This window comes from Dysidea avara, chromosome 11 (assembly GCF_963678975.1).
Source record: "Dysidea avara chromosome 11, odDysAvar1.4, whole genome shotgun sequence".
Taxonomy (NCBI): domain Eukaryota; kingdom Metazoa; phylum Porifera; class Demospongiae; order Dictyoceratida; family Dysideidae; genus Dysidea; species Dysidea avara.
The window spans coordinates 2,965,452-2,983,309 of record NC_089282.1 but is presented as its reverse complement, the minus strand read 5'-3'; the positions used below and the strand labels follow the sequence as shown (position 1 = coordinate 2,983,309).

The window sequence follows — 17,858 nt, the reverse complement described above, 5'->3', positions numbered from 1 at the left end:
CTGTAGCAAAAAGTTTCAGCATAATTATGAGCATAATAGGCAAAATTAAAAGCATAATAGGCTGGTGCCTACTATTGACAGCTCACAAGGGCATGTTGGATTTGTTAGGTTCTCATTTACATGGTTTACCGTAACCTGTTAAATTAAAATACACATAAAACCTATAGCACTTGTGAATCTGTATGACTAATAAAGGCGCCTATGGGACGTCAACAATGTGGGCCCTTAGCAACAAGTTGAACATGCATAACTGGTGCATTACACGAAGTTATACTAGAAGTAGCCAGCCACGCCCTTGCAGAAATAGAAATGGCAGAAGCACCAGAGAAAGGCGAGGGTCTTAGTGAAAAATTTAAGCTGACTCTTCAAGGTATCACACCTCTGACTCATGAATTAGGGAGGGGAGCTTATGGTTGGGAATGTGTAATTCAGATTATTCATGGTGATTTCATGGCTAAAAAAGTTTAATAGTAGCGAGTATTAATTTGGCAATTTCACATCCTCCAATCGATTTATATGTGCATGCACAAAATTAACACGTATAGAGTCTACTGCAGCTTGTTTTGAAAGTAAACATCAAAAATTACACATTAATTTTATACATACACAGTATAGTGTAAACTGAAGATAATCAGCATAACCTATGTACATTAAAGAGGATATAATAATGATAGTCAGCAGCAGTTTAGGTATACAATTACGTCTTATTGGAATTGAATGCATGCACAATTTCAAGGATACAAAGAAGTAAAAGGGGGTTGGAAATATCTATGTATGCACAACTACTGTGTGTAGCATTAGTTATTAAAATTAGAGTAATGTGTGTGTATATGTGCAGCCACACTTGCATGGTCACTTCCACTTAATACAAACTTGTAGTTTGCTGTTTGGAGATAATATCAAAATTATTTCTGTAGCTTCTTGAGCAGTAATCACATCAGAGATAACATCAAAAATTGTCAGTGTTGGAATGGTTATTATACCTTTAGCAATTATTCCAACTGCAGATGCAGACAACTTTTCCCCAGTGATATAAAACTGGGTGAGTTTATTATTATAAGATAAAGCCTCTGCTATACTGTTAGCTTCCGTATCAGTGATATCATCTATGCTGACAGAAAAAATAGCAACAGAATGAAGCAAATTTATGATTTTTATAGCTTCTGAAGATTTTAAATTATTTCCACTCAAATACAGCTGCTCTAATTTAGAATTATGACAGAGAATCTTTACAATATTGTCAACTGCATCATCTTCAAAATTGTTGTGACTTAAACTTAGAATCTTTAAGGTTGAAATTTTCTCAAGTGCCGTTGCAATCTTTATTATTCCCAGTGACTTAAAGTTGTTCCCATCTACACATAAAGCTTTCAGCTGGTTGGTATGCCCTAACACATTTGTTATACAATCTGCAGCAAGGTGGGTAATACCATTGGCACTAATGTCACATCTCTTTAACACATGGTTATGTTGAAGTGCTCTAAAAATTTTAATTGCACCATCTGTTTTCAGCTTATTGTTGTTCAAACACAATTCCTCCAACAAAGTATTTTGCTGCAGTAAGACTGCAATTGCATCTGCTGCTACATCAGTAATACTGTTAGAGCTAACATCCAGCTTTTTAAGTAGCTGGTTATGCATGAGGGCATTGACAGTTTCAGCTACTCCACTTGATGTTAGGAAATTACCACACAGCTTAAGTTCGTGCAGATTGGTTTTGCAAGATAAAGCTGCTGCAATTTCACTAGCTGCTTCAACAGTAATGTTATTAGAACTGAAATCAAGTTTCATTAACTCCATGCAAGTATTGCCAAGGACTTTTGAAATTATTGTTACACCCCTAGTTTCAAGTTTATTATTTCCCAGATTAAGTTCTTGCAGATGAGTATTATGTTTTAGAACATTTGCTATGGACTTGGCTGCTTTATCTGTAACATTGTTCCAGCTAATGTCCAACTTCTTTAATTTGTGCATATTTTGAAGTCCTCTAGCCAGTTTAATGAATCCTTTGGATCCTAGGTTGTTTCTACTCATACTTAGCTCTAACAGATTACGATTATGAAACAAGGCAGTTGCTACCGCATGAACTGCATCATGATTTATTTCATTATCACTGAGATTAAGCTTAGTCAACGTAATAATGTTCCGTAAGCCTTTTGCAATCTCTATAACACTTGCTGTTGACAAACTACTGCTACTTAAATCTACTTCCTGCAAGTAAGTACCACATTCTATTGCAACTTGTAAGCTTCTTCCAACTTCCACTGTAATGTGGTTATCATTGAGAACAAGTGTTTCCAACATTGACATACTTTCAAGTGCATTTGCAATTCTTAAAGTGCCACTTGCCCGAAGGTTATTTCCACCTAAATCAAGTTTCTTTAGTGTGGACCATGATACAAGACTAGCTGCAATATCACTTGCTGCTGTTTCAGCAATGTCATTGTTACTTAGATTAATAGTCTGTATTACAGGAACACACTGAAGATGGCAACAAATAATTGTGGCACCTAATGACTCCAAGCTATTTCCACTTAAATCAAGGTTCTGTAGATTAAGGGTACTGCAGAAAGCACTTCCTAAATGTTCTGCTGGTTTACTAGTCATTTTGTTATAACCCAAATCAAGAGTAATCAAGGCAGACAAATTTTTAATAGCATTTGCAATTTTGATAATGCCACCTGCTTTTAAATCATTTTTATATAAATACAAACTTTCCAGTCTAGTATTACAATTTAAAACAGCAGCTAAATCATCTGCTGCAATTTGTGTAATGTTATTATTACTAATATTAAGTTCTGTCAGAGTGGAAGTATACTTGAGACTGTTGGAAATCTTTATGGTGCCTATTCCTTGCAAATCATTCCCACCTAAATCTAATGATTGCAATCTCAAATTATGAGATAAACAAGCTGCAACTAAGTCTGCTGTTTCAGTGGTAATATAGCTCTTGTTGAGGCAAAGTGTATTCAGTGTATTTACATCTTCAAGACTTCTTAGGATTTCAATTACACCACTTCCTTGAAAACAATTCCTACTCAAACAAAGCTGTTGCAATTTAGTATGTGATATCATGGCTGCAATGCACCCAACATCTTGCTCTGTAATATGACAATCATTAATGATAAATGTTCTCAAGAGTCTAGTATTTCGGAGAGGTCCAATAATATTTGTGACTCCCCTTTGAAAGTTATTTCCACTCAAGTCCAGTTCTTCTAATGAAATAATACAAGACTGAATGCTAAATGCAATACTATCTGCTGCTTCATCTTTGATGTTATTACAGCTTAAATCTATTGCTTTAATTAACTGTAAATCCCGAAAAGTACTGGTAATTATTTTAATCCCTTCAGTACTTAATTCGTTACTGCTTAACTTAAGTTCTTGGAGTCCAACATTATTACATAAAACTTCTGCTAAATCTTTTGCTACCTCATCAACAATGTAGTTACAACTAAGGTCAAGGCTTATCAACTTTGATGAAGATTTCATAGCTTTCACAATTTTTCTTATACCATTCACCTGAAAATCGTTATTTCCTAAATTCAAATGCTCCAACATAATACTGGAAGACAAAGCATCTGAAATACCATCTGCAGCAAACTCTGATATATTATTATTGCTAATGTTTAATTTCAACAGGGCTGCATTGAGAGACTTAAAAACTTTCGCTGCACCAATGTTCAAAGCATTGTTACTTATATCCAGCTCCCGTAGTTTTAAATTGCAGGACAAAACCATTGCTATATCATCAGCTGCTTCAGCTGTAATATTGTTCTTACTTATAGAGAGTTTATACAATGTTGAAATATTCTGCAGAGATCTTAAAATTGTGATTGCACCAAGTGATTGTAAATAGTTTCTGCTCAAATCTAGTTCTTGTAAGTTTTTGTTTTTTGATATCACATTTGCAATGTCAACCGCAGCTTCTTTTGTTATATGGTTATCACCAAGGTAAAGTTTTATCAAGGTTGAAGTATTGCTAAGTGCTCGCATGATTTTCTTAACCCCTATTGTTTTAAGATTATTTCCACTTAAATCAAGTTCTGTCAATGCAGAATTATGAAATATAACCGTTGCAATGGAATCTGCTGCTTTTTCAGTAATATTGTTATAGCCAAGGTGCAGTTTGCTCAATGTTGAAATATGTTTAAGAGCTTCCATGATTTCAATGATTCCTGCAACTTGAAAATTATCTTTCTTTAAGCATAAACTCTGTAAATTGGTACAAGAAACTAGAGTAGCAATTTCATTGGCTGCTCCACCAATATCATCATTGCAACTTATGTCAAAGTATGCTAAATCTGAGCTATGCTTAATAGCTTCAATTATCTTTAATGTACCTGAAGTCTGCAAATTGTTATTACCTAAATTCAAATACCTAATTTTACGGTTAAGTGACAAAGTTGATGCTACATGGTCAGCAGCTATGTCTGTAATGTTATTATAACTGATATCCAAGTGTAATAGAGTAGAAGTATTAGAAAGTGCCTTGGTAATTTTGATAATTCCTACATCTTCCAGATGACATCCACATAAATGCAAATCTTGTAGATGAATATTGTTAAGTAACATATTGGCAATTCCATTAACTGCCTTGTTGGTGATAAAATTATAACTGAAATCAACAAACTTAAGCTTTGAAACATGATGAACAGCACTGGAAATCTTGACAATGTCTTCTTCCTGCAAATAGCTTTTACGAAAACCAATTTCCTCGAGTTTGATGCTGACAGACAAAACATGTGTTAAGAGAGAGATTTCTTGTTCAGTAAGCTGACAGTTGTGAAATTTTAGTTCTGTAATGTTAGAGCAAAAAGATACATGAATGCTTGGTAAAGAAAGTGGAATTTCAGACATTTGTCTGCTCTCCTTTTCAGCTTTACTGTCCTTCTGAAACAGAATCAACCTAGTTCCAGTTTGAGAACAACTGCAAATTTTACTCACTAGTTTTAGAAATGCAATATTTTGAAATTTATACAGCCAGGTAAAACTTTGCACCATAATTCTTGAAAATATGGATATCTGAGCATAGGTTGCACTTAGCACTAACAAATGTTGTCCACCAAATACTATTAGACTAAGATTTGGCTTTACCATAACAGTAGTTTTCATATTAATAATGCTTGCTGCTTCATTATAATTGGTAATATGTAATAGCACCTCCAAGTTTTTACCGAAGTCTGATAGTCCATATATTATGCTTAACATGAGGTGGGTATCCATTACATTTTCAATTAGAACCATTTTACTCAACTTGCTAAGGTTGTCAATAACGTGTATTTCATCAAAACCTAAAAATAAAGAGCATTTTATTACATACAAAGTAGAAGCAGATTTTGGTAGTATTCCGAGAAGTTGACTCAACTTTGCTTTATAGAAAAAACAAAACGTCATATCATTCCAGTAAACTGTAAGTTGCACTTCATATTCACACTTATTTGTAATCATCATATTTTCAAGTCTTTTAATAAAACTCTGGCAAACTGAATGACTTGAGTCATGTATAATTAACTTTTCAACTTTGCTGAAACCAAGAATGTCTACAAAATGCGACAATGAAGACGTCAACTTCTGTAATGATATAGTAACAGCTTTTACAGTTACTCCAGACCCCTTTTGTGTTATGCAACTGTGTAACAAGTTGCATTCAGCATCACCAAAAGCACAATTTCCAAAATCTAGCTTTAACCAACATTTAGGAGTACAGGTTAATAAAGAAACAATCTGAAAAAATGTTACATTGTGTATCTCAGAGTTGAACAGTTTGGCTGTAGTTATGAATGGTTCAAGCTGGAATGCCAATGAGATTTGTTTAGTATTAGGTCTATATCCAACAAAGGCATCTTTTGTGACTATCACAGCTGAAACTTCTGAAGATGGCAATAAATCTTGTGCAACAGATGACACATCACCAACTTCATTGGAAGTATGTATAAACAGCTCACTAAGTGCAGAGTTATGTTCCAATAGTTCAGTGCACACCCACCGTAAGTCATCAATCTCTAATTTATTTCCAGCAAAAATAGTAAAGGAAGAAAGACATCTCCACTTCAACTTTGCAACAATATCTTTATATTCCACATTTTCTAAATAACAATTACTGATATAAATGGTTTTGATTTTCATTAAAGGACCAAGCAATAATTTATGAGTAATGTCATCAAGCTTTACCCTGTAAGCAATCATGGTTCTGTTTTCAATAAAAGCCATGCTTAATTGACATTTGTCATTGGTTTTATGCAATACTTCGACAAACGCATCAATTATAAACTTACTTTCATCACCAACATATAAAAAGTTTGACTTCCATGCCCTTTTTTCTGGCATTTCAAAGTGACAAAGTAGTAATCTGATAGAGACAAGAAGATTTAATATTTCAAATTTTGACAAAAACATTCTTAAATTATCAGTTGTTATTTTGCCTTCCACAGAGTCATTGCCAACTACTAACTTAATGCCAAAGTCGATACTTTTGCTTCTAAATAAACTATTTATATTTAGTCCATTCTTCACACCATAAATAAAGCAATGTTTAATTTGGTTATTTTGAATGACTTTTGTAAGGAAATACTCATTCAAAGATGTGCCATCAATAACATGAATAGCAGAAATCTTTTGCTTTTGGATTAAATGTATTAAATGTTGGAAGTCTTCTATTTTTGATCCCAACTGACACTGAATAATGCATAGTTGTTCCACAGTGTCTGTAGTATTGAGTGCAGCTGCAAAGCTCATGTGCTGGGCTTGACGTATGCATAGAAAAGTCCCCATCAAAAACAAAGATAGACGATTATTTGAGGAGAAAAGAAACTGGTTTTCAAGTCTTTGGAACACTTCAGTCCCTCTACTAATAGGCTTATCATCTTTTATGTAGATTTCTGATATATTCCAGTATTTTATTAAATCAGTAATGCTGGTTAGTGATGAAAAATCCAAATCATTATATGACAAATCAACCTGATCAATGCTTAAACTGTACCTGTTGCCACTTCCTGCAACCATTCTTGATAAGCTCCTAAAATTATGATTACTGATGCTACAGTTTGATAAATCAAGCACTTTCCAATGGTTATGACAAGTTGTTGCTAGGATAATTCCTAGAGTATTAATGTCATGGATTGTCAAAGCCTGCATACTGAAATCAATAATTTCACCATTGAAAAGGTTTTTTAGTAGTGTAATCATATCGCCATTGTCTGTTTCAGCAAAGCAATGAAGAAGATGAAGACATTTTATTTTATCTTTCAATATTATGTCAGAAATTTTGACTGACCAAGTATTTGGAAAGAAAGCAGCCTGCATAAAATCATTAGCAGCCATCACAAACCAAGTTTCAGCCATTGTAAACCATTTTCCTGAAAGAAATTGCTTAAAAGCAACATTTTTCCCATGAGTTATTCCACTATAAAAGACCCACACATTAAAATACTGCGTATTCCAAAAAGTTTCTTTGAGCAACTCAAATTGTGCTGAATTTGGGAGCAAACTAATGTGACATGCTGCCAAGTATTCTTGGATAAAGCAATGAATGAAACTTACTGACACATCTTGTGTGAAATTTTTGGGATTGAAATATGCATTAGTAGATAGCAAACCAAGACCATTTGGAATCTCTCTTGAACAAATGTCAGATACGGTGAACTCTTTTTTATTGTCAAACAGTGCATCATGAGCAAGTCTTGCAATTTTATTAAGTGTCTGTTTATATGGGTGAGGAAGGTCCTCTATACCAACAACGTCATTTGCACAAAAACCTGCTACATTATTTTTTATAAAACGTAAGACTGTAACAAGAATAAGCAATTTAAACATTTCTGTTTGAGTTTTAGGTAATTTTTCGGCAATGAAACAGTGAACCAATATGGTCATATTTAAAGGAATACAGCAAAGTTTATTGATGTGATGATTTAGTAACAAAACTTCCTGAAGGATTAATACCTTTTCAGGTGAATATTGTAAAGACCTTTGAATGTAGTGCAGCTTGTCCTCCTCAGCAAATCCTAAGATGTTTACTTTAGTGTCAGCAAAACTGTGGAGCACTGAGGCAGTAGGACAAGAGGTAATTATCAGACTGCAGTTTGGCAAGATTTTTCGACAAATAATGTCAGCAAGTAAAGAACCATTCTCACATTCTCCAAAATTCTCATCATATCCATCAATTATAATTGTAAGACTTTTACCTTTAGTTGCAACAAGGTATTCATTTACACTAAGCACCAAGTGGTCCTTTCGAAATATACAGTACAGTAAACTTTCTAGAGAATCAATCTTGAAAGTGTTCTTGAAAATTAAAAAGACAAGATTTTTGGAGTTTAATAACTCATGTTTAGCCCATTGAAAAGCAATTTCTTTTGTTAAAACAGTTTTTCCCATACCAGGTGCTCCTTCAATTAAAATCAAAGAAGGCTTAGATGTCTCAAACAATTCAGTCATGTTCTTGGTAGTGCTTTTGTCATAATTTATATGGGGATTACAAGGTACAGAGGTCATGTTGTTTATTGTGTTCGCATTATTTTCATATTTCAAATTAGATGCTGCATCATTTTTCTTTTCATAACTTAACTCTAAAGGTGTATACTCTTTAGGCTGGTATGGTGGCCAATCCTTTTCTGTCATTTTAAACCTGAATTTAATGTAATATTCCCTTAGATGGTTAGTAGCAGCTGCAACATCCACTAGAGGAAATACATGAAATAAAGTCATTAACAGCTGTATCAAAATGTGTAGTGCTTAGAAGGAAGCCACAGTACAAAATCATAATATCATTCAGTGTATTTAGTGCAACATTTACACAAGTGAGAATACATTAGGACACTAGTATATTAAAAATTATAAATTCAAAAAATGAAGTAGGGTTTCAAGCTATAAAAAGTAGTGAAACAAGATATGAACAATGGTAGCTATTACAGCATAGCTCAGTGTTAAATCCCTTCTTTGGCATGGTATAACAATTATTTTGTGTTCAATGCCAAAGTAGGGATTTCCCACTGACCTAGGCTGTAATAGCCACCATTGTTCATATCTTGTTTCACTACTTTTTATAGCTTGAAACCCTACTTCATTTATAATATACTAGTTTGTTTAGTTTTTTTGTTAAAGCATACAGCTAGCTATAAACATGTGACTTTTATTAGAGGGTGACTGCTGTATTAGAGTATATCTAGTCAGCCTGCGAAGAAGTGCTTGCCCTAAAAAGGGGTGTGGTCATCATGGTTTCGATCGATTATTAGACTAGAGTATCTCGAATCAGCCTACCAAGTTGAGGGTGTGTAGTCACAAATACAGCTAGCGTAAAAGGGGCGTGGTTTCGATCGATAGATCGATAATACGTAGAATAAAGAATGGGCGTGACCTTGTGACCTATCGTGGAGTACTGGTACCTCCGTACAGTCGGGGACCGTACAGTAGCGTAGTCTAAGCTCCTTAAATAATTTTGTGGCGTCTATTATGCTGCTTAAAGAAAGTGTTGATATGGAAAATTAATGCCTCGATATGGTTTCGTTGAATGAAGAAGAAGACAAGCAGCCTGATTGAAGATAAAAGAAAAGGCAAGGTGCACAGGGCATACACTCGTTGGAACCCCAAAAGGCACATCCCACCGGTGAGTTTGCTGTTGTGGCTAAAATGGGGACCGTGCATTGCTTCGTTTGGGCTCTAGGCTTGCGACTGTGGTCAGTGAGTGAGTGAGACGAAATTTCGAGTTTTGACGATTTTTTAAAATTCTATATCCGGCCGCCAGTAAGTGTTTTCTTGTTTTTTTAACGCTACATTTGATGTTAGATGGACTAATATTATTCCATAAAGGTGATTTTCGTCGCGCAAGAAGTTTCTAAGCTGGTTTTTTAAGAGCGTTATTTTTGGTGGCGCTCTCACTTTTGATGCAAACCCTACTTAAACAGTACTACCGTACTGTTTGATACCACCATAAACTATGTCACAGAACAGGTCAAAATACAGTAGTATATCAACTATACTGTATCAAACAATATGGTAATACTGTTTAATATAGCCACTGCTGTTAAACACTATCAAAGAAATATCATACATTTATAAAAAGCTTATTTACAAAACAGTCATAGTCTAGCTAACATCATCTGTAACAGTAAAAACAAGAAAATCAGAAGTATCAAACAGTACTGTAGTACTGTTTAAGTAGGGTTTGCATCAAAAGTGACGCGCGCCACCAAAAATACTGCTTTTAAAAACCAGCTTAGAAACTTCTTATGCAACGAAAATCACCTTTACGGAATAATATTAGTCCATCTAACATCAAATGTAGTGTTAAAAACAAGAAAACACTTACTGGCAGCCGGATATAGAATATTTTTAAAAATCGTCGAAACTCGAAATTTTATCTCACTCACTCACTGCCTGACTACAGTCGCAAGCCAAGAGCCCAAACAAAGCAGCGCATGGTCACCATTTTACGCCACAACAACAAACACCAGTGGGATGTGTCTTTTGGGGTTCTGACAAGTGCGCACCTTGTCTTTTCTTTTCTCTTCAATCAGGCTGCTTGTCTTCTTCTTCTTCATCCAACGAAACCACATCAAGGTGTTAATTTTCCATATCAACACTTTCTTTAAGCAGCATAATATATGCTATAAAATTATTTAAGGTGCTTAGACTACGCTACTGTACGGAGGTACCGGTACTCCACAATAGGTCACAAGATCACGTCCATTCTTTATTCTACTATTATCGATCTATTGATCGAGACCACAATGACCACACCTCTTTTATACTAGCTGTATTTGAGACTACACACCTTCAAGTTGGTAGGCTGATTTGAGATACTCTAGTCTAATAAATCAATCGAAACCACGTTGACCACACCCCTTTTGGGCAAGCACACATCTTTGCAGGCTGACTTGAGATTAGGGACCCGCCGATTATGCTGGCCTAATTATGAGCATAATAGGTGTCTGAAAGCATTGAGCATAATGCTAACATAATAGGTAGAATATTTGTGTAATAGTATGAATTTTTGCTTATCAAAATAGCTATCACAGAAAGATCGATATACTCTAATAGAACAGTCATATAGCCGATCTTTTCTGTGATATGCATTTTGACAAGTAAGTTTGTGCTTTAGCCACTTATTATTTATCCATAAACTGGAAATTATTAGCAGAGCATGAGAACTGAGGCATAAATAGTTGGGCATAATTTGAGCATAATGGGTAAGCATTGAGCATAAATTTAAGCATAATAGGTAAATTTTTTAGCAGTGCAGCATAGCATAATAGGTAAAATTATGAGCATAATTGGCGGGTCCCTACTCGAGATACTCTAATATAGCAGTCACATGTTTATAGCTAGCTGTATGCTTTAACAAAAAAAAACAACTAAATGTTAAAATTATAAATTTAAAAATGAAGTAGGGTTCCAAGCAACAAAAAGTAGTGAAACAAGAGATGAACAATGGTAGCTATTACAGCATAGCTCAGTGTTAAATCCCTACTTTGGCAGGGTATAACAATTATTTTGTGTTCAATGCTCCAGCTACATGGTGACTTGTTGTACTACGGAGTGACTTTACAGTGACTTGCTTGCAGCTGAATTGTCTATAAGATTAACTGTTTGTAGCTGAACTCTCTACAGAATAACTTGCAATGTAACATAATTCTATAATGGAGTAAGTTATAAACCTAGCTGAATGCTCTATTAGGGTGACTGTTCTATTAGAGTATCTCGATCTTGCATTAGCTACACGTAGTTGGCTTTCAAATCATAACTCAGTGGTTTGAGATCCGATTCTTCTGTACTACTGTAAGTACTTTCTATGATAATTATTCCAGCTATACACCGATTTTCAGCTCATTGCTCTAAGTGGTTTGTCTGGTAGGCGTGAAAACTTATCATTTTTTATTCATAAAAATTGATCGCGTAATTGTGACACAGGTTGGGTTTTGTACTTGCATTTGCGGCATCATGCCAAAGACATGTTAGCTTCCTGGGGATAAACACTTGAATAGTTCTCATTTTCTCTGTTACATGCGATGACTGTTCTATTAGAGTGTTTGACTGTTCTATTAGAGAATCTTGATCTTTTTGAAATGTTTTCCTGGCCTCAGCAGACCTGCAGACCTCACTGCTTTCAATGTCTAGGCATTCAATAGCTATCTGACTCAACACTAACTTTATTAACATCAGAGCTTTTACTGTATTATCTTCCAATTGAGCTTCCAATAATCATAATCATCATATCACATTTTATTCAAAATTAGACAATGAGACATGTTATATAATACCAAATTGAATGATTGAAGCTCAGATAAACTGCTTTGCCATATACCTTGGTATTAGTTGGCAACTTGGCACATGATTATAATGTCCTATAAAACTCAAACCCACAATGAAAAGCATTCATTTTGTCGAGCAGTGTAAACTTGTAGTAGAGCATTTTTCTACTCGTTAATCATTTCACCATCCAAACAGATTAGCCCTTGACTTTGTGACTGTTATAACAGAAGTTATGCTTATTGTGGCAGAAATTTTCCCATTATGCTCCTAATTATGCTCCATTATGCTAGTTTTCATCCCCTAAAATTATGCCGGCATAATCAATGCAAGCCTACTGAATGCTTTGTTTAGAAAGGTTTAACAGTTACTCAGTCTATTATGTGACACAAGGCTTTCTTTACTAGCAACACCTATGGTTCTATGGTAATAGCAATTGGTTAAAAGTTGAATAATTATTATAAGTATGGCGTATGGCTCTATGTACTATTTTTGATTAATTCATTTTTTTGATTATTGCATATCATGATTAGTGCTACAATCGATTAATTGTATAATCAATATAATCGCATAGCCCTAATAGCTACATACAATATTCATCGAAGCTTTAAAAGTTACATTCAAACCTTCAAAATTTAAAAATTGACATTCATTTATGCACTAATTATTAGATACTCAATAGTGTAGTATCTGTGTCTGCACAATAACTGACAACAAAGCACGATGACCTGACAATTACATTTATGTAACAATATCCCTTTATTATCGAATGGCTAATATATTGCCATAACGAGTGTCCTTTATAAACGGAGCCATAACTCCTTTTTCCTAGGGGCTACGAAGCTGAAATTGCTACCAAACTGCTCAGAAGGACCGGGCATTTCTAATGAAGTTTACCGTTCGGCGATAGGAAGAAGCATGGGCAAGTTATGGCACTTGGCAATATAAAATAGTGTATACAAAACAATAATACCTGTTTAAAACTCCATGTTCGCCTTCTCCCTGCTACTAGGAGGCTTTAGTTGGAATTTCTCCATTCCCCACGTGATAAGGATTCTAAAAATAAATAGTGTGATGTCATTGCGTTGATTAGTAAGATGGCGGCGCCCATCTTTCAATGCCATGGCGATACGGAGAAGATACGCTTTCTTCGCTTCATAGCGTGTGAGTTGTGTGTGTGATCTGTAAGTATTCTAGCTGTGTTGGTAGAAGAGAGAGATGGCTATCAAATGGTATATAGCTTGATGGGTTAATTAATGAGTGGGGTCCACTCGTATCGCCCACAGTTCACACAAGCCATAAAAGTTTTCACACTTGCGGTTTTGTAAAAAAAACTTCGGTAATAAAGGAATATAGCATGACAGCCACGCCTAGCTGCACTTATAGTGATCAAACGCAATGACCATACCCCATTAACAACAATAGAAGCATAGCAAACATGTCTCTTAATAACCTAGCTAAGGCTACAACACTCCCTTACTGGTCTGGCTGCACTTGTAATAAATAGCGTATAGTAAAAACTTTGGCAAATTTGGTGAATAGCATTCAATTCGCCAAATTTTTTTCACCAATTATTTTAGATGATTACACAAGAGTTGACTAGAAAAGGGTCTGGCCATGCGAGACTAAAAAGACAAGATGCTAGCGGTGTGTGGTCTGCAGGAAGAAAAAAAAGGGTCTGGCCACGCGAGACTACTGCTACCGGAGTTCACTGAAAAAGTAAATACGTGTGGTCACTCATGGGCATTGCAGGAGATAGTGAAGCACGCCTTTGCTAACATGTCATTAGATATTACAAAGTACTACTACAACAACAACGCTACCTACCTATATATTTAATACGCTACTTAACTGATAAGTTGACACCTTGTCGTAATCCTTACTGTACCGCACAGTAAAAACTTTGGCAAATATTATTTCAATTGCCAAAGTTTTTTCCATCAATTTTGTTCAACAGAGGGGTTTCATCACACTTTTTTACCGCCAAAGTCTTTTACTATACAGTAGCAAATTGAAAACAAGGTATATTGGTAACCACACACATTGAAAAATCCTGTAGACTAGCGGTTCACTTTAGATAATCTAAAGCAGTCACCCTAATACAACAGCCATGTACCATATTCTAATAGAGCACTCACATGTGTATATCACAAGCATAACTATAATGCTATGAGAAAAAAAAAACCAAATGAACTATTATGTATCACCTGAAAAATGAAGTAGGGATCCAAGTGATGAAGCAAGATATATGAATAACATCACTAGGTAGAAAAATCCCTACTTTGGCATTAAAACAATACAATTGTGTTCAATGCCAAAGTTTGTGTTCAATGCCAAAGTTTGGATTTTTCCACCTAGTGTTATGCTGTAATACCATCATTAATACATCTGACCTAATTTTAGAAATCCGTCAATATTTGCATAGTTTTCAAAATTTGGTTCTTTGTTGTCTATAGGAACAGAGGAATGGACTGGCTAAGTTTCAGCTTCATAGGTTAAGCAGTGTGGAAAATACAGCACTAGACAGCCAGATGAGCAAATAAATTAATATGTACAGTAGCCATCAAGAAAATAATCTACAGGTGCTTACATAAACTATCACAAGTACACAAAAATTAGAATTCTCAACTAGAGTAGGGACCATAGCACATCGATAAAAGTACTGAAACTAGCCGGAGTAGTGCACGATATTAAATCACAGTAAAACAATAAGAAAACGTCATATCCCTACTGTGTTCAAGATGCCATAATGAAAATGCACAGTAGGGATATACTTTTAATATCGTGCACTACTCCAGCTTGTTTCAGTACTTTTTATCAGTGTGCTATGGTCCCTACTCTAGTTGAAAATTCCGTGTACTTGTTAGCTTTGTACAATTAATTATTATGACTGGTGAACCCATGCATACCGCATCAAAAAAAAGAAAAAGAAATGGTGCTGTGTGCCCCCAGCTATCAATAGAGGATATGTGCATATTATTATTTGAATGAAAAATTATCAATAAAATGATATTGGTGGCGTGCCCAAAAATTTTTGACAGTGAACGACTATCGTAAATCCCATACAAAATGTGGCTTGGACTATAACTCACCACATAAACTACGGATGGGGCTCCTCCTTCCAGTTACTCTGTTATATACGTAAAGGAATCTATCTCTTTGGAGAAGCTCTCATAACTGGTCTACTTTTGCGATTTGTACTTTCCATGCATACCCACAATACATTCGTTCACCGTCATGAAGTAAGAAAACATCATGTTTTAATTAGAATGTCTTCAATCATAAAGTTAGCGCATATCCTCTATTATCGTCTGAAAAGTGAAATACTTATTACACTTTGTTGTCACTACAAAGCACTATAAATCAAGAACTGTTTGAAAAGCACCTCTGCAATCACAGTAGCCACTATGAAAATATGGAATTTCTGGTATGAAGGGAAGCCATCTTGCACTACTGCCAAATTGACACTTTTCACTGTCAGCAAAGATGAAGGGACACAAAGGAGGACACTGGTAAGTCCATGAAGAATGCATTGTATATACTGTGGTATGCCAAAAGGCACGTGTCCAGCTTAAGTGACGTTGAACAGTGAAAAACTCAAGCCGTTATCGAGTTACGCTTGTCTGAAGGCATCAGTTACTCAGTTAGTCAATTACACAAGTCATTCAATAGAAAATTCTGTTTATTTAAAACTCCATAGTAACTTGTTGAAAGCATTTTGGGTCAATCCGAAGGCTTGTTTGGGCTTAGTTTTACTTAACCAATTATCGTCAGGGAAAAGTGAGGCTGGTTTTTGGCGATGTTTTTTCATGTGCCACTCCCAAACCTTTGTGATCCATACTATATAGTACTATCGTACTGTATGATAACTTACTGATACAACAGTGTATGGAGTTAAATCTTGGCTCATTGTGTTTGTTATAAATTTATGAATCCACCAAGGTAGAGTTTTTTGCCCAAGGTGTGCTTCTGTGTTCGAGAAGGAAGGCAAATTCACATGTAGAAAGATCATTAGCAAATTATTTCATCACCACAACATAAACAATGTCTATAACTCAGAAACCCTCCTGTGTATGGAGACTATTTTTGAGCTCCCTATGAACAGGCAAACATGATATTTTAAGTATTGGAGTGTTACTTCACCGACCAGTGAGGTGATGTAAATTTTTTTCTGGAATTTGCATTTTTACAATGCGTTTTATTACAAAAGTACTATTGTGTGTACATCAATGGTTTTCCCAAGTTTGGTCACATATTTTGCTTCACTACTTTTATCCCTACTTCATTTCTAAAATTAAACAGGTTTTAAGATGGTGGCTACCCAATAACCCACACACATATTGGATGTTGTTTTTCCATGGGAAGGAAACTGTTGTTTGCTTCACTGTACCATTGTGAGATAGCTTTATAGTGAGTGAAGTTATCCAAGAAATCTGGCTCCCACCCTATCCTGAGATAAAAGGGCATTTAATCAGAACCATTTTTAAATCAGACGTGCACGCCTGATTTACTGAAATTGTTTTCATAAAAACGTGTGTGCATGCGTGTGTGTATCTACTTACATATGTTTGTTTGTCTGTACGCACCCACATAAGCAAAAATGTTAAAATTGGTAAAAGCCACCAGGATGTAAGAATTGAAAGCTTAAATTTCCACACACATAAACTTTGCACTGTGGTGGCGGTTTGAAATACGGGTATGGCAACTCTTCATATACTTTGTGAACGGTCTTCCCTTTCCGGTTTTATGGATATTTAACAACTTTAAAACAATGTTGAAGGCCTCTTAGGCTACCCCAGAGATAGCATATCCTTTGAGTTGAAAGGGGGAGTTACTCGTACTTACACGAATGAAAATGAAGGGCAGCCTCAAGGCTTTCTCTATACAATTCACATCAGAAAACATAAAACACTATAAAACAATTGAGAAGATATTTTTATACGTATTATTATTATTACTAGAACCAGGTCACATACAACCAGTACATACACCAATGTGACAAACCCCTGGTGAGGCTATGCACAACAAGGTGTTTGAAAGTACAATCAACATGTGATCCCAAATCAAGCCAATATGGAACAATAGTGACAGATATAATGCAAAAGTACCATCGTAACTAGAGACCACTGTCTCCTGTATGTTTAGTATGCATATATACTGTGTACACATCACTGTGCCATTGTCACACCACTGATCTACTGGCACTTAGTAACATTACTGTACTATTGTATGCAGCAATACAATATTGGCAACACCAAAAATGGAAATTATTCAGCTATGGTAAGGCTGATGCATACAAAATGTAAACCCACAACTTCTTTACATTGTAGGTGTGAGATGTGCTTCTTGTAATCATGATGAATTTATACCCTCTGTTAAGTGTGTGTGCTCTAGTAAGGAAGGACGGCTTTTGTTGACTATGGTGACGTTAAACTAAAAACCAATCAATCAATCAGATGTCTCTGAAGATGACTCAATCAAAAAATACGTTTATGCACGACAAGCTCGTGAAGGCCAGCACAGTCAGCATACGGCCATCAGTAGCTAAGTGCAGTTCATCAGTGGTGTGGCAATGGCACAGTGATGTGTACATACCATAATTATGCATACAT

The 17,858-nt window shown here is 35.3% G+C and overlaps 1 protein-coding gene across 1 annotated transcript in view; it reads right to left on the bottom strand.

The window, feature by feature from the left end:
- Positions 1 to 552: 552 nt before the first annotated feature.
- Positions 553 to 17,858, bottom strand: part of LOC136238660 (uncharacterized) — a 50,356-nt gene continuing 33,050 nt past the window's right edge. The window contains exon 2 of the mRNA XM_066029233.1: positions 553 to 8,678. Within this exon, the coding sequence (XP_065885305.1) occupies positions 853 to 8,678 (7,826 nt within the window). The 3' untranslated portion in view covers positions 553 to 852. The remainder of the gene's footprint in view (positions 8,679 to 17,858) is intronic.